Here is a 25,034-nt window from a genome sequence, read left to right as displayed (position 1 = left end):
TGCAACTTCCAGACTCCCTGACCCCCATGTCTTTCCTCGATGACGTCAACTTAACATGCAGAGTCAAGTTCTGTACCCACATTGACTGTTAGTTCGATTGCACCATCTGTCTCAACACCTGCACAGTTTCTGTAATGTGGACTGTTCATTTGAGTATTCATATGATCTGCTTCCCATCCTGCATCTTTCATAAACATCCGCTTACTCAAAACCCAATGGTCCATTAGCTGTTTTGCACAATATTTCACTGAACATTATTCCAATGCTCAATAATGTACATTGAATGCTAATCTCCTCACTTCCTTTGACATTCTCTCCTGCTTCACTGCTTTATCCCTCTGTATGTTTGCCCTTAACTATTATGTTGCCTCTCAACCCCACCCCTCCAAAAAAAAGTCAGTCATCCCACAACTATCTGTTCCTTCAAGTGTTCCTTCACCCATTCACCCATTAATTAAAAGGTGTTCTAGATTCCACACTCCGATTTAGGAACGGAATTCCAATGTCTAGTTTGAGCTTGCCTGCTTTAAAGCCTTGATTCAACACCCTTTTACCATAGAACATAGGACAATACAGCACAGAACAGGCCCTTTGGCCCACGATGTTGTGCCGAACATTTGTCCTAGCTTAAGCACCTATCCATGTACCTATCCAATTGCCGCTTAAAGGTCACCAATGATTCTGACTCTGCTACTCCCACAGGCTGCACATTCCATGTCCCCACCACTCTCTTGGTAAAGAACCTACCCCTGACATCCCCCCTATACCTTCCACCCTTCACCTTAAATTTATGTCCCCTTGTAACACTCTGTTGTACCCGGGGGAAAAAGTTTCTGACTGTCTACTCTATCTATTCCTCTGATCATCTTTTAAACCTCTATTAAGTCGCCCCTCATCCTTCGCCGTTCCAATGAGAAAAGGCCTAGCACTCTCAACCTATCCTCATACGACCTATTCTCCACTTCAGGCAACATCCTGGTAAATCTTCTCTGCACCCTCTTCAAAGCTTCCACATCTTTCCTAAAGTGAGGCGACCAGAACTGCACACAGTACTCCAAATGTGGCCTAACCAAGGTCCTGTAAAGCTGCAACATCACCTCACGACTCTTGAATTCAGTCCCTCTGCTAATGAACGCTAATACACCATAGGCCTTCTTACAAGTTCTATCCATCATGTCTAGTGTTTCCTCAGGTCCAATTTGTGTTTAGCAAATTTCATTATTACCGGTATAATTAATGTGTGTTGAAGTTCTTTTAAAAGTACAATAATTTTGCAGGAACATGTTACTATCTATAATAATAGGTATGAATTTCAAGCTGTTACCATAGCAGAAATAAGTGAATGCTTTCAGGATGCTGCAGATCAGATGCCCTGATCTTAAGAACTGTTGTCTTTTTCTAATCGCTGTTTCATGTTTTTATAGGCAAATAATTCTTTGTATCAGATATCAGCTGGACAATGCCTGAAGGTGATCGATCCAGATAATCCCAAAGGATATGTTGCTATGGCAATTTGTGATGGTTCCAGATCACAGCAGTGGAAACTAGACAACTGATGTGAGCAACATTTCACACAGGGAGCAATTTAAACAACTGATTCCCAAGATGCATTGATGTAGAAAGGATAACAATTAATGTTTGACTAGAACTGCTGGATGTTGGTAGACTGTCCACTTCTAACTCAGTGAATTGTTATTTTATCAAAGTGTCATGTCAGTTTTCTCCACTAGGTTTTTTTTAACAAATAGTGAGATAGAAAATATTAATTTTGTGAAATATTTAATCAGTTATTTATGTTTTTAATTGTCTAAAGGGTCTAATTTGCCCAGCTGGCAAATAATAGTTCAAAGTAAATTTCCCCCAGGGATTTGGATTGTATTTGCATTGTCTGGTGTGGTTAGACCCAGGAGAGTCAATGTTCCGGGCATAAGCCCTGGCTCTCCTGCTCCTTGGATGCTACCTGACCTGCTGTGCTTTTCTAGCGCCACCCTTTTCGACTCTGACTCTCTAGCATCTGCAGTCCTCTCTTCCTCCATGATTGCATGAATAGTCTTTCTATGACATCTTGCCCCTCATTAACGCCTTCAGACCTAGTTATACTTCATATCACTCAAACTGACACATTGACCGTTTTGGGCCAGGAATCAGGGAGGAAGGTGCTAGACTTGATGCACTTGGTTTCTTTCCTCTAGGGCTAGAGATGAGGAAATAGCTAGAGATAAGGAAATAGCCAAGCTGCCTGCTTTACTCACTCCTAACCAGTGTCTATATGCTTGTGGAGGTTGCCCGACAACAGGGTTGGATTTGACAATTGAAGTAGTCTGCTAGACCGCATCATCTAAAAGAATGCCTGTCTTTTGAGAAGTATCACTGAGTGGCAGCAGCAATACAACTGTACCAAACACACTTAATGGTTTACCCACTTTTCTTTCCAGTTTTAAACTTGGCAAAATAAAGTAAGTTTAAAGAAGTCACTAATTAAAACGGTCAGAAAATCATTTTTTAAATTGCCTCTTCAGTTCTGATTTTCATTATTTGTTCTAGTAATAGTATTACTTGGTAGAACAGACCATATGAAGAAGGAAGCAATACTATTTTGGGTTGAGTGTACAACCTTGAATATTTTAATGCATTTTGTGAATAACCGATTTAAAAACTTCCAATTTAAGAACCCACTATCTTAATGCTGAAATGATGTACATCAAAGTTTTGGGGAGACAGTGGTAGTATCAATGGACTGGTAATCAAGAGCTTTGGGTTAATATTCTGGGGCCATGGGTTTGAATCTCACCGTTGCTGATTGTCTTAGACACACCTGGTTTACTAATTTAAAAACATCCTATATTCCACTGGCCTAATAGTGACCATGGAACTAGTATTGATTGATTGTTTTGGGGGGGGGGGGGTGGTAGTGGAACCCCATCTAGTTCACGTTTTCAAAGGAAGGAAATCTTTCTTCCTTACCTGGACTGGCCCACATGTGACTCCAGACCCACGGTATTAGAGATGTCTGAACTGCCCACTGAAATGGTCCGCGTAAGTTACTCGGATTGAAGCCCAATGAGGGAAGGGCAGTAAATGCTGGCTCAATCAGTGATGTGCACATCCTCATGAATTAAAAAAGCATTTCTACTAGATAGTAGTAAATATAGCTTGGTCACAATTACATTGTTTGAAAGTTAGTGTCAACTTCGAGTATGAGAGTTATACTGTTGGCTTAACCTGTTCTTCAAAATGAGGGGAGAAACAGACACATTCAGATGATGTTTCTCATGTTATTGTCTGTCAATTGTTCATAATTCAGCAAGAAGTTTTCTTCTGTTTCATTTAACTCTGACTTTGTAACTGCAGGAGGATTTCCTCTCCTCACTGTGCAATAATGACAAAAACAGAAGTGTTTCCTCCGGAAACCTTTTCTAACCAAAGTTATAGAAAACCGAAGAAATCTTGCTGTTGAAATGTCACTAATTAATGATCAGATATTCCTTTTGAGATGGTCCAACAGACTTTGTAACCACTTCATTTACAGGCCTTTCTTGATTTTTTTTTCTAATCCAGTGATGTGCTAGCCACAGGGATTTAGCAGTATAATGATTGTCACTGGACTAGTAATCCAGAGGCTAGTAGTTCAAAGAACACAAGTTAAAAGGAGCCAAGAATTTGAAACTTTCTGTCTTGCATTTATCAGAACTAGGACAGAAGAAACAGATGTAAACAAAGAGACACCATTTTATACAGCATAAGAGGATGCTGACAGACCAAGCTGTCATTGACATGGAGACGCACCAAGAACATTTAACTGTCCATCTTCAGTCTCAAGTCAGGCAAGTAAACTGATCTGCTCAGTGTGGTGCCATGGGGTCACAACAGCAACTGCACCTCTTTCCAAACTAAAGGGTTTTGTTGATGGCCAATGTCGGAGATTCCTTTTGCTTACACAAGTAGGGTCTTGTATGTTTATGTATATAGCTTCAATCACACTGTGTGAGCCTGACTGATCGGAATCATGCTAACCAGCCAATGTGTGCAAGCCTCAGAAAAGAACATCCACCATTAGATGTCATCCTGCTATTGGAAATCACCTCAATGAATACGGTCTCTGCTAAAGGTTACACTGGCATCCAATTTAAGATCAGTTGGGCCTGAAGTGTGATGTGTTTATGCCTGCTAGAAGCTATATCTGTAAGTGCACAGATATTTAAGCAAAGGAGATGCTTTATTGAAGCAAAGGAGACTTTTACCATTTTTTTTTCCCAAAACAGGAAGTCTTGGAGACAGCCAATTTCTGTTGCAACCCATGGCAACATCCTGACTATCAGAGTTTACCTGCCTGGCCTGAGAATTAAGGTTAACAGTTCACTGCTACATCTCCATGTTAATGATGGCCCAATCAAACAGCATTCTCTTCGTAGGTGCTGTATAAAGTAGTGTTCCTTTAAGTTTTCTTCTGATCAGTGTAGGATGAACAGCTTCAACTTTTTTCCTTTTAGTAGTGGTTAAGAACACTGGCTCATTCCAGAAATTTGAAAACTAACTAATTGTTTGAACAATTCTGGAAATCATAAAAATCAAAAATGTGACCATGAACCTATTAAATCCATGTTATTTAAAATAAAGTAGTTCATAATTTTCCTTATGAAAGGAAACTCCAGTTCCAACTGTGCTCCAAAGCAGCCTGTCAGTTGACCATTATTAAACGGGTCTTAATGTCTATTTTGACTTTTCTTAACAAAAAATAAAGTTAAATTATTCTTCCAACTTAATTCCAACCTAAGTTAGTAAGTTTTAAAACGGAGTTGCAATTTCTGACCAAATTCCTTTGCTTAGACTAGCATTTGAAGTAAATGTCTGAATAACTTTTTTAATGCAAGTGGACTGGAGAATTTCCAATTGGATTAAAAATATCAACCTATTTACTTGAATATTTATGTAAAATCTGTAGAGATGGAGAGTGCGTAATTATCCTACAGTAGTTGCTACCTGGGTTTTATTTTTAAAGCATGTTTTGAAATGGGTAATGGTGATTGGTATAGAACAGATTAATGTCACTAATATTGAATATAGATTCAACCAGTATATTGTTCTACACTGTGTACACTTAAGAGCTCACATTCATGGACTGAAGTAGAAAACCCAGGTGGTTAGTCATACATTTGGGAATTTGGAAAAATAAATCCATTGTATTCTGAAGCAACTTCTGCCACTTGAGCTTTGCTTGCTTCGTTTAGCAAAGTTTTGCTTTGGTTTAGCAAAGTTTTTTATATATACAAATTTACTGACATTCTTCCTCTTTTAAGATACATTCCCAGTTGATTGACAGGAACTTCAAGTAGAGATCATAGACTCTAATGAGAAATAATGTTTTGTACAGACTCATGATCTGAAGTAGCACTCCAGACAGTGGAATACTTATTTTTTCAAAGCTGTTTTTTTTTTCATTTGAAACCCAATTAAATTTTAATTTAATAAATGATCACTAACTGGAAAATTGATAATTACATGTTTTGGTTGCAACTAGATGATTTTACTTGTCTGTCTGAATTGAGGAATTAGTTCAGACAGAGTTCAAAAAAGGCTTGGATCATTTCTGTTTACATAAATGAGTCGGCTGTGACATTGATGCAAAATATGAATCAGCAAACGAGTAATTCATCTTAAGCCCAAGCAGCAAACCATTGTAAATTAGATATTCATGTTAATTATAACTTTGTTAATTGTTAAAGAAAATTCTCTATATTGAACGGATAACCATTTTATTTTATTGAACAATCAAGCTGCTAGATATTTATTGGAATAAAGATCTAATTTTAAATAATTGTTCTGTTTTGGTCATCTCATGCAGGCATTCACATTTTTAGCCATGTGGCTTTTGAACAAATTTTGTTTCACAGCAAATGGAAAATGCCACAGAATTTTCACAAAAAGTCAGCATGGGGCCTCATAGCACCAGGGACCCAGGTTTGATTCCAACATCGGGCAACTGTGCAAACTCCCCACAGACATTCTCCCAGTGTCTGTGTGGGTTTCCTCTGAGTGCTCAGGTTTCCTCCCACAGTCCAAAGATGTGCAGGTCAGGTGAATTGGCCATGCTAAATTGCCCGTAGTGTTAGGTGCATTAGTCAAGAGGGAAATGGGTCCGAAGGTCGGTGTGGACTGGTTGGGCCAAATGGCCTGTTTCCAGACTGTAGGTAATGTAATCTTAAATTTTTTTGCAGTCAATTTTTAAAAGAAAATTTTATATTTGAGGGGGGAATTTGGCAGCCAGGTTATGAAGGAATAAAGCTGACAGTATTAGAACATGTTATGGACTAGGCCACACCACTCACAACATTCTTAAGCAGGCAGCTGAGACCATAATGTTGCAATTTGTTTCGATAAGCGTACAGTGAAAATTCTGAAGTTAGCTAGGTTGATTACCAGGTTTTAAAACAGACAAATTTATTCACAAAGAACAGAACAAAGAACCCCTACAGAACTCTATCCAAACTCGACTTAATTATGTTTTGCATTTTCACAATAGTCCCAAAACAGTAAGAATGGAACAAATGCTTACAGGTTGAAATTAGAAGAGCAGAAAGGGGGAAGAGAGAGACAGAGAGAGAACTTGTTTTCACACAACTAGTTCTGGACTGAACAACTCAGCTAGAGAGCTGACACCTCCCCTTGTACAGGTCACTTCTAAAACATGACCACTTTGGCCTGAAGTCTCATCTGTTTACATATAAACAAAAAGGCCTGTCAAAATCCTTTTTCATCTCTGTACTAAACTAGCCACCTCTGAGCCAGGAGAGTTTTATGACCCCTCTGGAAAAAAAAACCAAGGAGACAATATCCTTGAGAAAGATAGCCGCTTTTAGGAAAAAAGGGACCAGCTTTGTGACACCTCTTTCTGTCCCTGCCCCCTTTTTAAAAAAAAATTAACCATCAATATCAAAACCTTCAAAAACAAACTGGTTAGTAGCCTAAAACACACATACACACTACACTAACTATACACATGCAAGCATGCACAATCACGTGAATTCAGGCAGTGGCACACATCACGTAACATCTCCATATCTCATTAACGCAGTCTCAATAACGCATCGGCAATCACTTTTTCGTGACCTGCCACATGCACAATTGTCAAATTGAATGGCTGCAACAACTCCATCTAAACACTCTGGTATTTTTGTCCTTAACCCATTGATATTTATGGAAAAATTTATGATCAGTATATAAAATTGTCTCCGATGCACTGCTTGTAATTTAAACACTAAGCTCAGTCTCTTTCACCACCATTGAATATTTCTGTTGATGAATTTTCAACTTCCTGGAAAAATACCTGATGGGACTTTCTATTCCCTCGTCATCCTCCTGCAGGAGCACTACACTGATACCCACATCCCTGGCGTCAATAGCTACCTTGAAAGGCGTAGAGTTATCCGGTGTGGCTATTATGGGATTAATACAAGTTTTAGGCTGTCAAATGCCTTTTGACAGTCCACTGTCCACTGAAACTACTTGCCTTTTTTTAACAATTTGGTGAGTGGAGTAGCCACACCACTGAAGTTCGGCACAAACTTTCTGTAAAACCCACTCAATCCCAGGAAACTTAGCACTCCTTCTTTCATCGGTGTAGGAAATTCCCCAATTACTTTCATTTTCACATCCTGTGGGGTCATTTGTCCATGTCCAATAACATGACCCAGGAAGGTGACTTGGGCTTTGGCAGATTCACGATTAGCTAGGTTTACTACCAAGTCTGCCTTCCAAAATCGATTGAACAAGTCTGATAAATGTTGTAAATGTTCCTTCCATGAGTGACTAAAACTCACCAGGGTCATCAATATAAATAACACAATTGCATAACCCGGCAATGAACTTATTAGTCATGTTCCAGCCACATTTCAGAGAGGTTTTTCATACCAAATGGCATGACTTAGAACTAATAAAGTCCATTTGGTGCTACAAAAGCCTAAACTGCCTTTGCTCTCTCTCTCTGACAGAGGTAACTGCCAGTGGCATCTGAGCAAGTCCAACTTAGAAATAAAAGTTGCTTGTCCCACCTTTTTGACACAATCCTCCAACCGTGGAATTGGACATACATCAGTCTTTGTAACAGTGTTGGCTTTGTGATAGTCCACACCTAACTGTTGGGTTACATCTGGCTCTGGCACCATGACTATAGGTGAGCTCCAGTCAGTGTAACTCACTTTGATTTTGCCATCCTGGAGGATGCTCTCTATCTCCTTCTGAACCTGTGCCAACTTTAGAGGGTCATACCTATAAGGATGTTGCTTAATTGGAACAGCATCTCTTGTATCTACATCATGCATAATTAGGTTAGTACTTACCAGTTTATTTCCACATATCTCCCTTCTTGATAGCAATAACTCTTTCAGGTCATTTCAATTTTCTTGTGCAAGGTAACTAAATAATTTATCCCAATTTTTAACAACTTCCTCACTGTCCAATTTGATTGGAGGAATATCCAATTCAGAATCCTCTGACCTTGGTTATTCCTTCTGTGCTGTAATCATTAACACCTTGCCCTCTTGCTTTCCTTCTCTATCAAAATACCTTTTTGAGCATATTCACATGACATACTCAGCTTTCTTCCTGTTCTGGAGTCCTTATCAAGTAGTTCACCTCACTCAGTTTCCTCTCGATTTGATAAGGTCCACTAAATCTTGCTTTTAAAGGTTCAAATGTTACTGGAAGTAACACCCATACCTTATTCCCCAATTGCAAAAGTGTGAATGTGTGATTTCTTATCTACTTCCTGTTTCATTGTATGCTGTGACACTTTTAAATGCTATCTAGCCAACTTTTCAGCTCTATTTAATTGTTCTCTAAAATTTGACACATAGCCCAAATAGGTGGTCTCTGAATTCTGACTTATTAATTCCTCATTAATCAATTTTAAAGGCCCTCTTACTTCATGCCCAAAATTAATTAAAATGGACAGAATTTGGTTGGTTCATTTGGCGCATTTCTGATCGCAAAAAGTACAAACAGAATCTCCTTATCCCAATCATCTGGATAATCTGACCATAAGCCCTCAACATGGTTTTAATGTTTGGTGCCATCTCTCTAGTGCTCCCTGCAATTCTGAATGGTACCACAGTGGATTTGAATTGCTTAATTCCCAAGTTATCCATAACCTCCTGGAATAGTTTGGATGTTAAGTTTGATCCTTGATCTGACTGGATCTCTATTGGTAGTCCATATCTAGTTATAATAAATTAAGTAACTCTTCTATAACCCTTTTAGCTGTCATGTTGCATAATGGGAATACTTCTAGAAATCTAGTCAACACCCAATACTGTTAATAAATACTTATTCCCATTTTTGTTTGAGGTAGGGGACTTACACAAGAGTCTGGATTGATTGTGTAAGGTTCCTCAAATGGTGGAATAGGAATTAAAGGTGCAGGTTTTATTACTGCCTGTGGTTTTCCAATTAGCTGACATGTATGACATGTCTGGGGAAAATTCAATTACGTCCTTGTGTAGTCCAGGCCAGTAAAAATGTCTTTGTATTTTAGCCTGTGTTTTCCTCACCCCTAAATGATCTCCAAGTGTTAGCGCATGCGTCACTCGTAGCACGTCCTTTCTATATCCTACTGGCAAAACAATTTGATGAATCTCTGCCCATTTCTCATCTGCTTGAATGTGTGATGGTCTCCATTTCCTCAATAAGACATCATTTGTTAAGTAATAACACACAGGGATGTAGTCGTTTTCCTTCTCTGTACATGCCTTTTGATACAACTGTTTTAAGTTCTCAGCTTTCTGCTGTAATTCAGTCAGCTTAACAGAGCTAAAGATACTTGCATGTTTACCTATTTGCTCCTGCTGTGTCCCACTTAACTGATCAAAAAATAAAGTCTTGGATAAAGCTATGTCAGCTTCCTTATCTCTGCTTTTTGAACTCTCCTGCTTCAGCTTGTGCCTCTGATCTTGTGACCACACAATCTGGGAAAATTCCTGGCTTCTCAACTAGAGTAGGCAGCACACCTACTGGTGAATCAACTATATCATTTGCAAGGACTAATTGTATTCCTGGAGCTGAGAGTTTGTCCAGTACAGGTAAAAACAAGGACTGCAGATGCTGGAAACCAGAGTCTAGATTAGAGTGGTGCTGGAAAAGCACAGCAGGTCAGATAGCATCTGAAGAGCAGGAAAATCGACGTTTTGGGCAAAAGCCTGTTGATTCCTGATGAAGGGCTTTTGTCCGAAACGTCGATTTTCCTGCTCCTCGGATGCTGCCTGACCTGCTGTGCTTTTCCAGCACCACTCTAATCAAGTTTGTCCAGTACTCCTACCACAAATTCTCCACTCCTCTCTGGACTCTCTAGCCTCACTTTACATAACTGAGCACTTTTATGTCTCACCATGAATTCCTGTTACAAGAATCTTTTCTGACAATAGTCCTTCAGGAGTACATATCTCCTCATCCTCCAGCATTAGAGACTGAGAGTATCCCTGTGTCCCTTAATATTGTAACCTCTTTACCTGCTACTCCTGGCCTATGTGAATAAACTTTACCCTTGCATGTGTATTTTTTAAGCAGATCTGGCGCTTCCTCCTGAATCAATCTCTGATCATCTTGTACACTCTGAGGCAGTTGCCTAATTTCCCTTGTGCTTTTTGTTACTAGTCTAACAAAACTCCCAGGCTTATCTGGTTTTCCTACATCTGGCTTTCTCCTAGCCCATCAACACTAATAAAGTGGGCCACATGAAATCACAATGGAAACACTGGAGCTTTTTAACTTCTTTGTCCCCCTCAACGGTTTCTTTTTTTACCCTATGGTAAGTTATCCTTATGATCTTCCCTCAGACCTACCTTTCCCTTTCCATGTGAGGTTTTCTCTTTGCCCAATTCTGTCCCTCATGGACTGAAATTGATTCTGGAAGCCAAATCGAGTTTTCTGGACGAGCTCATAATCATCAGCTATTTCAGCTGCTAACCTTGCCATTTTCACTCTCTGCTCTTCCATATGAGTTTGCACTACTTCCTCACTAAGGTTACCTTCAGCCTTTATCCCAACCTTTTAAGTTAACTTCTCTTTTTAAGTATCAGTTTTTCAAGTTCAAAAACTCTTTCTTTTTCTTTGTCCTCTGCTGCTCTCTTTTTCCCTCTCTTCCAGCTTTAATTGTAACTCAAACTGTTTAATTTCTGCTGCTCTTTTCTCTCGCCTTTAACTCAAACTGCTTCATTTGCAATCAAATTCTTGCCATCTCTACAGATTCTGATGGTTTCCTCTGGCAAGTTTAAATGCTGAGCTACTGCTGTAATTATCTCCTCTTTCCTCACAGAAGCAGGAAGGTCCAATCCCAGCTGGTCTGTTAATTCCTGCAGAAGTCTTACCCACCTTTTGCAAACCTTCCAAAGTCACCGCATCCACTTCCAGAAAACATTTGACGACTGAAAAAGCCATTACTATACCAAGCTTTGTCTACCCAACCAAACCAACATCAGAAATAAAGACACTAGCAACCTACCACTCGCTGCTTAAAATCCCACAAAGAGCCCCCAGTCTGTTATGGACTAGGCCACACCACTCAAAACATTCTTAAGCAGGCAGCCCAGACATAACTTTGCAATTTGTTTCAGTAAATGTACAGTGTGAATTCCCCGGAGTAAGTTAGCTAGATTGACTAGCAGGTTTTAAAACAGGCAAAACTTTATTCACAAAATTACACAATGAAACACACAGAACAGAATAAAGAACCCCTTCAGAACTGAAGTCTATCCAAACTAGACTTAATTATGCTGTTCCACATATACAAAGTCCCAATAAGCAAACCCCCTTAAAATAAGTAAAAATGGAACAAATGCTTACAGGTTGAAGTTAGAAGAACAGGAGAGAGAGCCTGTTTCCACACAGCTGAACTCCTAACTAGTTCTGGACTAAACAGCTCAGCTGGAGACCTGACCACTCCCCTTTCATTATACAGGCCACGTTGGCCTGAAGTCTCATCTGTTCACATATAAACAAAAGGCCTCTCAAAATTCTTGTTCATCTCTGTACTAAATTAGCCACCTCTGAGTTGGGAGAGTTTTATGACCCCTCTGAAAAACCCCAAGGACACAGTATCCTGGAGAAAAGGATCAGTTTTGTGACAATAATGAAAGATCATAAACAAATCAAAATATCATAGCTGCAAAATAATTGGCCTACCACAGGTCAGTTGCAGATCCACCCAGTTCAGGCTTTGGACTCAATGTTCTTTAATATTTGTACAATCCCAAACCTTTGAGACCAATCTGTCAGTCAATCACTTTCTGCTGTAGAGCCATCAGAGCTGAGGGCATGAGGGATGGAGGGTGTACAGTTGTGCAGGTAAGAGAGATGATAATGATTAATTACAGTCCGGGCCACAGAAATTAAGTGCCTACCATTTCTGCTTTTCTCAGCTGACCATGTAGCTCATTGAAGGTATACTTTGAGGAAGCATTGAAGGTAGCAAAGGTGCAGAATCCACTAATAGGTGGGAAAAGTCAGTGCCCATAACCAAGCATGGTTGTACAGCTAAACTAAATGTTTTGGGCCTAATCAATATTTTGGCTATATTGATCTTTGTTCTAGAAGTACCAAAACCTTGAGCTAAAATGTTTCAGTAATAGCTACACTACTAGTATTGATGGAACAAATCAGGGTAGTAAGTAGCCTGGTTGCATTTATTGTGGTTGTCAGCTACCCCTCAAATTATCAACTCAGGGTTGTACGTAGAACAACTCTGGTAGAAACCTCCATATGTAGGCTTTAATCTAGGGACTGTGGAATATCACTTATCCACAGCATTGAGGTGAGTAGAATTTTGGTAGCGCCAAACCAGAATGAATGGGAACAACTTGTTACTGCAGTCTTCTAACACCATCACAACCATTGAGACAGTTTTCCTTTAGTCTGGTCTGGGTTGAGGGTTTTCTGTATTTATTTGAATTTAATGTTTAATCCAGTCATCAGTACTTTCAAGTAGCATTTATTCAGCAATATGCTGCTGGCTTCAGAACCAATTTACTGTGAAGAACATGAATTGAAACGAGTGACTGCCTGTGTCACCAAAACAATATTTTATCAACGGTATCACCAGGGAAACTAAAGTCTAATAGAAGTTAGTGAACGTTAGAAACATATTTCTAGGAGGTGAAATAATCTTAAGCACAAAAATAAATGGCCGAGGTTAGTCCAGGTTAACTATCATAGCCCCAACTCCATTTCATTATTCCCCAGATAATGAAGCAGTTTATACCTGCAATCAGCACAACCTGGATACATGTTTTGCCTGATAAATGACAAGTAAAATTTGCAGAATTGTCAAGCAACAACCATCTCCAATAAGCAAATGCTAAACTACCTTGTTCATGACCTTCAATGGTTTTACCATTGCCCAACTCCTGGACAACCTTCTTCCCAATTCATTAATACTCTGGACCACCAATGATCAGTAATTAAACTGGACCTAAACGCTGTGGCAAAGACAAATGGTTAGAGTGGTTTAAGAAAATCTGCTAAAGTGACTCATCTCCTATTACCGTTCACGAGGTAAACTCAGAAGTGTGATGGAATACTTTAGTTCAACGATGTGGAAGTAGCATTTCCATCCAAATTACTGACACGTTGACTGTAAAGTGTACAGGATGCACTCCAGCAACTTGCCAAGTATCCATTGGTAGCATTTCTCAAACTCATAACTTCCACTATCTGGAAGGAACAAGGATAATAAGTCTACGTGAAAATCATCCATCAATTCCCCTCCAAGGTCCCCCAACTGAGAAACAGTTAAATATCATTTGGAGGGGTTGGGGCTGATTTCCTTGGAAAGGTGGCTAAGGGAAGAATTGATAGCTTTCAGAATCATGAGGGATCTGGATGGAGTAAACAGGGAGAAGCCTGCTCATACAAGAAAACCAAGGGGCACAGTTTTAAAGCATTTTTGCAAAGGCGAATGGGAGGTAAGGAAAATGTTTTCCCAATGAGTGCGGTCCAGGTTTGGAATGGAATGCACCAGCTGGAACTGTGGATGAAGCAGATTCTATTGAGATTCTAGTGTTTTAAAAGGGAATTGGATGATTTTGGATGATACAACAAACTAGTAAGGGAAGTAAAATTAGATTAGATTACTTACAGTGTGGAAGCAGGCCCTTCGGCCCAACAAGTCCACACCGACCCGCCGAAGCGTATACCACCCAGACCCATACTCCTACATTTACCCCTTCACCCAACACTACGGACAATTTAGCATGGCCAATTCACCTAACCTTCACATTTTTGGATTGTGGGAGGAAACCGGAGCACCCAGAGGAAACCCATGCAGACACGGGGAGAATGTGCAAACTCCACACAGAGGGTCGCCTGAGGCGGGAATTGAACCCGGGTCTCTGTTGCTGTGAGGCAGCAGTGCTAACCACTGTGCCACCGTGCCGCCCACAAATTAAGGTAGAGTATATAACGGTTTAGATTCAGGAATAGGTTCTCGAGTGCATTAAGATTATTTTAAATTGAGTTAGACTGTTGATATTCTTGGCATAGGAAATTGCATTAATTGCTCATTGTGAGTGCCTATTTAGTAAGTGGGCTGCAGTGAGGTTGAAGTGCTCCTACCAAGGTATTTGATAGGACTTGAGGATTTTAATCCAATACCAGAGCCTGTATTCCAACCACAAGGCACAAGAATATTATTAAATACTTTCCTTTTGACTGGCACCCCATCTAATGCCTTCAACATTCAGTCCCTCCACCATGGTAACAGTGTATACATAATGTACTGCAACAACTCACCAAGGCTCTTTTATAGCATTTTCTAAACTTGTGACATCTACCATCTGGAAGCGAAAACAGCAGATGCTTGGCCTGCAAATTCATCTTCAAGTAATGCACAATCCTGACACAGAATTATATTGCTGTTTTCTTCACTGCTGCTGTGTCAAAATTCTGGAAGTCCTTCCAAACAGCACTTTGGTTTGTGACAAATGTGGTAATACAAGATATTTATATAACTAATGATTCAATACTGATTGTGCACTATTGTATTTTTACAAATTGTAAAACCTTCAAATGAAATTTTCCAGCATTATAACTGATCCTCTTTCATGGACATTTGGGTAGGCTCCCTGAATAGTATTGACAACATGATAGATTGGTTGGATATGGCTAAATTAAGACATTGCCTGCCCTCAAGATGGATGCGAAGGATCTCATAGCATTATCTGGTTTTCTTGCCAATGGTTATCCCTCGAGCAACGTGACTGAAAATGTTAACCATCATATTGATAGTTATGATTAGATTAGATTCCCTACAGTGTGGAACAGGCCCTTCGGCCCAACAAGTCCACACCGATCCTCCGAAGAGCAACCCACCCAGACCCATACCCCTATATTTACCCGACTAATGCACATAACACTGCGGGCAATTTAGCATGACCAATTCACCTAACCTGCACATCTTTGGACTGTGGAAGGAAACTGGAGCATCTGGAAGAAACCCATGCATACACAGGGAGAATATGCAAACTCCACACAGACAGTCGCCCAAGGCTGGAATCGAACCTGAGACGCTGATGCTGTGAGGCAGCAGTGTTAACCACTGAGCCTCCATGCCGCTTTGAAAACTTGTTCGAGGAATACTTGCCACCAACAGTGACTTGACATTAACTTTTAGACTGTGAATGGCTTTGGAATATACTGAGCATTGAAAAGATCTTTCATAGAATAAAACAGTATCATTCAAACCATCAAGTCAGTGTTGGCTGTTTCAGTTGCCCACTCATTATGTAACTTTTTCTCGGTCAAGAATGAACCTAATTTCTTTCTGGTGGCCACTATTCAATCTGTACATACTTAGCAGGTAATATATTCCAAACTCCAATAATTACATGTTGCAAAAAGAACTGTTAACTTTGATGCTTTACAAATTGCCTTAAATCTGTCTGTCGCTTTTGGTTATCAGTCCTTGAGCCTTTGAAAATATTTAATCTTTATTACTTTTTGTCAAATGCTGGTCTTTACACAAACACAGGACTGTATGTTCCAACAGAAGGATCAAGTAAAATTGAAGCCAAAATGTTACACCAAAATGGACCTGCTTTATTATAAAATTGCTTTATTGATCATAATTTCAATACTGTATTTAGTTTCAGATGCAGTACACTGCGAAAAAAAATCTTTACTTAGGCTTCTGTCATCTTTGTTTTAAACATCAACTACGTTATTTACAAGTTTTCTGTATACATACACATAAGCACCCGTCCCCTTGATATATGCTTTTGCGGTGGTGGTTGTTTGATGCATGAGTGAAAGGGTTTAAGTTGCACGACCTGTGAGGAAACACTGAACTGTATCCAGTCATTTTGCAATTCAGTCCAGCAAATCTAATGCTGAACCCACTTTTAACTTTATCTTAAAATTTCTTTTCCCTGAATGTACAGAAACAAAAGCTGTTATAACAAAAAAAAAATTCACAGTAATAAATATTTTAAAAAATTATACAACTGTATACAAGGTCTATTGAAACAAAATAAATTCCAAGTTAAAATAAAGAGAGTAAAGGCGAGTCTGGAGCATGACATGAGCTGATGATTAATGTCCTCATCCCGAAAGGCATTTTAAAATATAATGGCATTTGTATAAATAAAAAGCTCTGAGCAATCTCAGAAATATTTAGTGCATTGTTGTTAATTAGTGCAGTTGTCTTCAACACAGTTACAACTCAGAAGGAATGAGACAGTAGTGAAATGGTTAAACTGGACATGAGAGTTCTTTTGTATGGTCAATAGAATTCTAACCTATCAATAACTTCAAAAACAATATTTTCTTTTAAAGAGTTTTTAAACGTGCACTGCATGAAACTAGGGCATTCTCAGTATTGGCAAATAAATAAACAGACAAAATACTCAACAAAATCTACTTAACAACTTAAGAAAAATGTTATTTAAAGCATATGAAATGCATAGAATTTCTTATAGGTTTTTAAAAAAACAAAATATAATTTTAGATCAGAGTTCTGCCTCCGTGCAGTTTTCCTTCTTCCTGTCAGTTAGCTCTGACAAACGCAACATCCCTGCTGCATGAGTTTACATTCTGGATAGTCTGATCCAGCCTCCAGCTGTTGCAGTAATGCATTCTGACCACAGGATGGCAGAGAGAGATTTACTCCCGTTTCTATCTTCCGCACTTGAGCGACTGCTGCAAGTGTTTCAAACTTTAGCTCCAAGTTCCAGGACCCCACACTCAATGATGGGAACATACTTGTCTTCAATCTGAACCAGCAGGATCGTCTTGTCTATGTGGGATCTGCTACTTGGCTCTCTGCTACAAGGCACCCAACGGTGAATCACCTAATATAGAAAACACACAATGAATTGGTTGACAACAAAGGAAGATGGAATAAAGAATTTTTCATGGTCAATAGAACAAATTATTCTGTCCAATGTTTTCACTGACCTCAAATATACCAGTTCTATACTGAAACTGCCTTGGAATATATTTAAGCTGTTTTGTGTTTATTTTGTTACTTTTTCTCCCCCCTCAGTTCTGTACATTACATGTCATTTTGAAACTAACTTTATAATTTGATTTATTGTTTTTGATTTATTATATTTAGTATACAATAAACTTATATTTAGTAACAAGTTTTGTTTTGCGAGCAGCATAGGCAGATGATAGCAAACAAGGACATACAGATCATAGGACACTTAGAGTGAGGAGAATATTGGAGGTCCAGAGATCACCCTCATTTTCCTTCCCCAATTACTGGCCCTCCACCACTGAGTTTGAGAGATCCATATTGAACCAGCTATTCTGGCTATTCAATAAAAATAAAATTTCGCGCTGAAATCAGCTGTGAGAAATCTGATCAATGAGCAAATCTTACTGTGCTTATTTGAATGATGCCCAGTTGTAATTACAGTCAAACCCCATGCAAATATTCTATCAAAACAATTCCTGAAATTAGACGTTGAGGGCAGTGCCAGTTGTAATGGTCAAGGTCTTGTAAGCAGCTCATTTGCAACCTCGCATTGACCCTAAGGCTATCTTTTCACGAAAGCTTGCACCAGACAATTGATACAACAGTGAGTATAACAGTTTCAGACCTTAAGATGTGCCCCATTTTGTTTCTTGTGCTCGTTTTTAGTCAGCAGCACACCTCCTCCATTGAGTTTGCTTCTATTCTTGTCTCATTACTATTTACTTTGGCACTGGAAGACTAGCTGTCTTGTCATTCAACCTCTACTGATTTTCATGCAGACATTCCAATTGTTCTTGTCCCAAGCTATCCCTTGCTCCACACTTAATACAACGCTAATGTTTTCCAGTTCTGAACAAAGGTCACAGAAGTGAAGTGTAACTCTCGTTTCTCTCCACAGCTTTTTGCTCAGTGTTCCCGGCATTTTTCTGTTTTAACTGGATTGTATTGTTTGGTACAAAATAAGCCAGGATAAGGAATTTAGAATGTGTGTAAGCAGGTCCCTGGCAGAGTTATAAGTTACTGATACCATAACAAATCAAACTCAGTTTAAATAGTAATTTGGTACTCAATAACCCTACCACCATATTCTTACAGTGGAGTTATTGAGTACCAATTTGAGAGACTTCAGAGCTGACCTGACCCTAAAATGCAGCAAACTTGGTTGGAGAGAAAACATTTTCAATGGAAACCAAATAACTTTCGTTCAGTCTAACTCAGTAATTATATATAACACATCTTCGGGCTGTAGTTATGTGTCCAGAATTTACAACAGAATTACAACTGATGAAGTGTAAATAATATAGCTGTGTGAGTTCACAACAAAAAAGGTGCAATTGTTTGTCTTTTGTTTGTCAGTGAAGAGGAGGCAATGAAGCTGTAAACAGGATGATCTGTCTTAAAGCCATAATATCATCACATACCAATCAGAGAACATCTTAATAATCTGTTTTTGTGATGTTGATTGAAGAGTAAGTAGTGGTATGCATCTCGGGGAATACCCCTGCCTTCCTTGGAATGGTCGAGGAGAAAGTGAGGACTGCTGATGCTGGAGATCAGAGCTGAAAGTGTGTTGCTGGAAAAGCGCAGAAAGTCAGGCAGCATCCAAGGAACAGGAGAATCGATGTTTCAGGCATCAGCCTGAAGAAGGGTTGATGCCCGAAACATCGATTCTCCTGTTCCTTGGATGCTGCCTTACCTGCTGCGCTCTTCCAGCAACACATTTTCAGCTTCCTTTGAATGGTGTCACAGGATCTTTTACATCACCCTAAGACAAGCAATTTGAATTTAGGTTATGAACAAAAGAGAGAAACACTAAATAAAAGTCTTGATTGGAACTAAATTTGAAGAATCGCAATACTGCAAGTTACAAAGAACATAGACTGTAAGACTTGCACAGGATGAATGAATTATGATAATGATGATGCATTTTGCATGGTCTAAAAGGCCAGGGCTGTAACACTTTGAACACCTGCAATTTGTTTTTGCAGTTCTTTTCTATTAATCCCATTTCCTGCTGTCAATTTAGTCAAAGCACATTTTAAAAGAGTTCCACAATTCTGTTAACACAATTCAGTGGTTGCACTCTTGGTCAGTTTTTTTTTTACAACTGAATAAGTGTTGCACTGTCCAGATGAGACATTAAACTAAGGCAACATGTGTCTTAGGGTGATGTAAAAGATCCTGTGACACCACTCAAAGGAGGCCAGGGGTATTCCCTGAGATGCATACCACTACTTACTCTTCAATCAACATCACAAAAACAGATTATTAAGATGTTATCTGATTGGTATGTGATGATATTATGGCTTTAAGAGGTATACTTTGTCCTGGCTTTTATATGAAGAGACGTTGACACAGAGGTGCCAAGTGGTCTGTTCCAAGCTAATAAATGACTTGTGAAGCCTTGGTTGTTTCGTTTAAGTTGGAACAACTGAAGCAGCAGAAATGGGTGGGATAAAGCTCACACACCAGGAATTTAGTTTTAGCTCTCAATTGTTGTTGGAGTTTAGAAGCTATACATCTCTCCCTGCTATAGTAAAACGTTCGAGTTCTCTCTCTCTCTTTCTAGACTGGAGAATTGCATGTGAGACAAGATATGTTACTGAATTTGCCTTTGCCAAGGGTGTGTTTATGGGATGTTACTACACTGGAACAGTTGCTCTTCAGTAGGTAAATAAGCTATTATTTTGTTAAATTTTCAAATAGCATCGTTATTCCAATGCATCTTTCTTTTGTTTGTATTTTAACTATAGTGTAAGATTAAAGTGTATTTTGCTTCAAGCCTGGTAGTTTGATCAACTAAATTGCATCTGGAACCCAACACCTCACACTTGCCTTTAAAAATAAGAAAAGGTTGGGTATAGGCTATCTTTTTAATACATTTTGAAGGGGTTTGGTCTGGTGCATAACACTAGATGCATCGACTGTCACAATTCCAATATTACAACAGTGGACAAACTTTACAAGTACTTCATTAGGCTGTTATGTTTTTCAGCACATTCTGAGGGCTGGTCACAGTTAGAAATAAATACACAACACTGGCATAGTTTATGTATATATTTATTCAGGGAACCTCTATTATCCGAATGAAATGGGTGGGCACTAGTTCGTTCTGATAATCGATTATTCGGTTAATCAATTAAATATCTTTCCTCTGAAGCTTGGAGTTTTTAAAGTCTGCTCCTCGTTCAGAAGATTGCAGCAGCAGCACAGCACGTGAGCCTACCCACCTGTGTGCCTCCCCATCCACCACTGCCCCCTCTTGGGGGCAGCTGAACTGGATACCAACAATAAGACTGCTGGTGCTGCCTTTGTGGGCTAAGTCTCCAAATAGTGCGTGCACACACACGCACATGTAGCCACAGCCACACAGCCACACACACACAACTTTTTACTGCAGCGTTTTGACAGGTTCCACGTTTGCACTGTACAGGACAATGATGGAGAGATTATCTAGGGAAGGGGGGTTTAGGGTACACCCCTCTGTGGAACTTCAGAGAAAAAGTGTGGGAGGAGAGAGAGGGCGGGAAGTCAGTCATTTGGAGATGGTGCCTGTTTAATGACTGTAAACAAACAATGCGATCACTGTTGGAAACACGTCTTTGATGTAATGTTTCTATCGGGACCTTGAGATCTCCTTTGGATAATCCGATTTTCAGATAATTGGTATTCGGATACTTGAGGTTCCTCTGTAGTTGTTATTAATAGCTTCTAGACTAGTTACAGATTCAGAGAAAGATGAAAAATGCATTAAGAAACATCTCCCTACCACAATATACTAAAGCTGTTTGCAACACCAACATTAACTCAAGTTTTTCAAACTTACATTATATTTCAATTCATCATGATACTGATACTGCTTCTTGATTATCAACAGTGATATCCTTATTTCACTTTACTACTGTCTCAGCCTTTTGTAAAATCAAACACATAAAACCGTCTTAAATGCATCTCAGGGAATACCCTGTCCTATTTTGAATAGTGGCATGGGATCACCCTAAAACACATGTGGCCTCATTTTAATGTCTGCTTTGACAGGCATCTGGTCGTTCACAGGCATGGGTTCATGAAGGGCAGGTCATGCTTATCTAATCTACTGGAATCCTATGAAGACATTTCGAGCATGGTGGACAATGGGGACCTAGTGGATATGGTGTATCTAGATTTCTAAAAGGCATTTGACAAGGTACTGCACATAAGGCTGCTGCATAAGATAAAGATGCAAGGTGTTACGTCAATGTATTAGCATGGATAGAGGATTGGTTAACTAATAGAAAGCAAAGAGTGGGGATAAATAAGTACTCTTATGGTTGGCAGTCATCCATTTTGGTAGGAACAGTAAAAAGGACTATTATTCGAATAGTAAACAAAATTGCAGCATGCTGCTGGATGTCCTTGTGCATAAATCACAGAAGGTTGGTCTGCAGGTTGAACAGGTAATTAGGAAAGCAAATGGAATTTTGTCCTTCATTGCTAAAAGGGTTGAGTTTACAAGCAGGAAGGTTATGTTGCAGCTGTATAAGGTGCTGGTGAAGCCACACCTGGGATACTGCATGCAGTTTTGGTCTCCTTACTTGAGAAAGGATGTACTGGCACTAGAGAGGGTACAGAGGAGGTTCACTAGATTGATTCCGGAGGTGAAGGGGTTGGTATATGAGGGGAGACTGAGTAGATTGGGATTATATTCCTTGGAATTTAGAAGAGTGGTGGGAGTGGGAGTGGGAGTGGGGGTGGGGTGGGGTGGGGTGGGGTGGGTGCGGCAGATCTTACAGAAACATATAAAATTATGAAGAGAATAGATAAGATAGAAGTAGACAGGATGTTTCCACTGGTGGGTGTAACTAGGACAAAGGGCATAGCCTCAAAATTAGAGGAAGCAGATTTAGGACTGAATTGAGAAGGTACTTCTTCAACCAGAGGGTTGTGAATCTCGAATTCCCTGCCCAGTGAATTGATTGAGGCTTCCTCAGTGAATGTTTTTAAAGTTAAAGATAGATAATGTTTTGAACAGTGAAAGAATTAAAGGTTATGGTGGGAGGGCGCGTAAATGGAGCGAAGGTCATGAAAAGAGGAGAGATGGCCTACTCCTGCTCCTAGCTCTTATGATCTTGCTGCTCTCCCATATACCAACTTAAAGTCATAGAGATATACAACATGGAAACAGACTCTTCGGTCCAACCTGTCCATGCCGACCAGATATCCCAAACCAATCTAGTCCCACCTGCCAGCACCTGGCCTATATCCCTCCAAACCCTTCCTATTCATCTACCCATCCAAATGTCTTTTAAATGTTGCAATCAAACTAGCCTCCACCACTTCCTCTGGCAGCTCATTCTATACATGTACCACCCTCTGCATGCAAAAAATTGACCTTTAGGTCCCTTTTATATCTTTCCCCTCTCATCCTAAACCTATGCTCTCTAGTTCTGGACTCACCTACCCCAGGGAAGAGACTTTGTCTATTTACCCTATCCATGACCCTCATGGTTTTATAAACCTCTATAAAGGTCACCCCTCAGCCTCCGACGCTCCAGGGAAAACAGCCCCAGTCTATTCAATCTGTCCCTATAGCTCAAATCCTCCAACCCTGGCAACATCCTTGTAAATCTTTTCTAAACCCTTCCAAGTTTCACAATATCCTTCGGATAGGAAGGAGACCAGATTTGCATACAATATTCCTAAAATGGCCTAACCAATGTCTTGTACAGCTGCAGAATGACCTCCCAACTCCTGTACTCAATACTCTGACCAATAAAGGAAAGCATACCAAAAGCCTTCTTCACTATCCTATCTACCTGCAACTCTGCTTTCAAGGAGCTATGAACCTGCACTCCAAGGTCTCTTTGTTCAGCAACACTTGGCTGTTCATCAATTCTTAATTCACCCTTCCAATGTGTACCTATGAATTCTGTGTCATATTAAACAGCTGCTAGAGAGTCATGTGCTATTTATGAAAATATGAAGGAAATCTTGATCGACAGGGGAACTTACATAGCCTTCCATGCCCTCCTGAGGGCTCCAGTCTTTCCAGCTGATTCGACCAGCTCTCATTCGGATGGCTTCATCTGGCCAGTGAAGCTCCCTCCTCTTGGATACGTTGATGGCTTCCATGACTTGGCCAGTGTCAATTATCTGCCAGAATAACCAGGAAAAAAAAAATGACACAAGCATCACTAATTGGCAAACATTCTACACTGGGATATTAATCTGGCACTCAGGCTGAAAATCCATTTATATTCCAAGCTGCAAGTTTCAATGTTCAGTTCAGAGAGTGACTAAGTTCCAACACAGTTATAATGCTGCACTGTAACCATCTTTACCATGTTTGGTAATGCTTGGTAATGCTTGATACGATCTACAACTGATTGAAGATCCTGCACCAGAACATGTGTCATTTTTCTTACATGTGAGTCCAATGTGGAAGCTCAATTTTTTACAGTAGCTTCCAAGTTGCAAAATTAGCCAGCACCAGACTTTTGAATGATGCAGAAATATTTGATCACTTAACATTCAAACGATACAAAGGGCTACCTTTGTATCCGTGGCTTGTGTTATATTTTATCCCTGAGGCATCACCATTTAATTTACTGACAAGCATTAATATACATCAGTCCACAGGAAATCAAAAATGTCAATTCCTGCACTACTGTTTAGCCTTCAGCTGTGATCAGCTTAGAGTTACCAGGGGAAACATTTTCCTCAATGAGCTGCACACTGGGAAGCTAGCGGAAAACTTCTGAACACACTTGATTGCTCACACGAGAATGAGCAGATTCCACCCAGTGTTATACTGCACCAGCTGTAAAATCAGCAGTTCCAGAACTACATTGGTTTCACTGATGTGATAAGACTGTATCTTAACTGGGCTGCATTGTGAGATCACTCTGCAAATCCAAATGTATGGATGAGGTGCTCTGACTTTTAGAAATTCATATTTCAACTTAATACTCAGATTGCAATTGGTCATATATTCAGGAATGGATTTCATTTTATTATTATTGATCCATTGCTATAGTTCATGTTTTGAAAGCAATACCAATTCACAAGGGGCTCAAGAAGGAAACAAAGTTGATCTTTGAGTGGTTTAATAGATGACGTCACTCTTGGGTATAAATGTTTTGTCACCCATATCGAGTTGCCATTGAGGTGATGGTGAGCCACTTAAACCACTTAAGGTAGTATCCTCCACTATGCTGTAAATAAGGGGGTTCCAGGATTACTATGCAGACAATGAAGGAATGGAGATCTTGTTCCAAGTCAGGATTGTGACCTGAAGGAGATCTTGCAAGTTTATTCCTATCTGCTGCCCTTGTTGCTTCAGGTGGTAGAACTCATAGGTTTGAAAGGTATTGGTTTTGGAGTCAGTGGCTGTGTGGTATTGTCACTAGACTAGTCACTCAAAAGATTATCACTATAAAATGTAAGGGTAGAAATAGGCCATTTGGCCCATTAAGTGTGCTGCACCATTCAATGAGATCATGGTTTATCTGATTATCCCTAACTCCTCTTTCTTGCCTTATCCCCATAACCATCGATTCCCTTGATGACTAAACATCTGTCTAGCTCAGCCTTG

General features: G+C 39.7%; 2 protein-coding genes across 11 annotated transcripts in view; one reads left to right on the top strand and one right to left on the bottom strand.

Annotated features, from left to right (window-relative positions):
• The window catches only part of LOC140476499 (polypeptide N-acetylgalactosaminyltransferase 11-like), a 48,233-nt gene extending 28,185 nt beyond the window's left edge, over positions 1-20,048 (top strand). For 5 of the 7 annotated variants that reach the window (XM_072569212.1, XM_072569213.1, XM_072569219.1 and 2 more), the window contains one exon: positions 1,425-9,886. In XM_072569212.1, the coding sequence (XP_072425313.1) occupies positions 1,425-1,556 (132 nt within the window). In that variant the 3' untranslated portion in view covers positions 1,557-9,886. Of the gene's footprint in view, positions 1-1,424; positions 9,887-20,030 lie in introns of those variants that run through there. The other 2 variants (XM_072569217.1, XM_072569216.1) reach the window with 2 other exon arrangements.
• The window catches only part of pcnx1 (pecanex 1), a 280,941-nt gene continuing 271,906 nt past the window's right edge, over positions 16,000-25,034 (bottom strand). For 3 of the 4 annotated variants that reach the window (XM_072569208.1, XM_072569209.1, XM_072569211.1), the window contains 2 exons: positions 23,453-23,593; positions 16,001-17,330 (listed from right to left, as the gene is read on the bottom strand). In XM_072569208.1, the coding sequence (XP_072425309.1) occupies positions 17,190-17,330; positions 23,453-23,593 (282 nt within the window). In that variant the 3' untranslated portion in view covers positions 16,001-17,189. Of the gene's footprint in view, positions 17,331-23,452; positions 23,594-25,034 lie in introns of all 4 variants that reach the window. The other variant, XM_072569210.1, reaches the window with a different exon arrangement.

Source organism: Chiloscyllium punctatum, chromosome 4 (genome assembly GCF_047496795.1).
Source record: "Chiloscyllium punctatum isolate Juve2018m chromosome 4, sChiPun1.3, whole genome shotgun sequence".
In the NCBI taxonomy this organism is placed as follows: Eukaryota; Metazoa; Chordata; class Chondrichthyes; order Orectolobiformes; family Hemiscylliidae; genus Chiloscyllium; species Chiloscyllium punctatum.
This window is presented reverse-complemented; position numbering and strand designations above follow the sequence as displayed.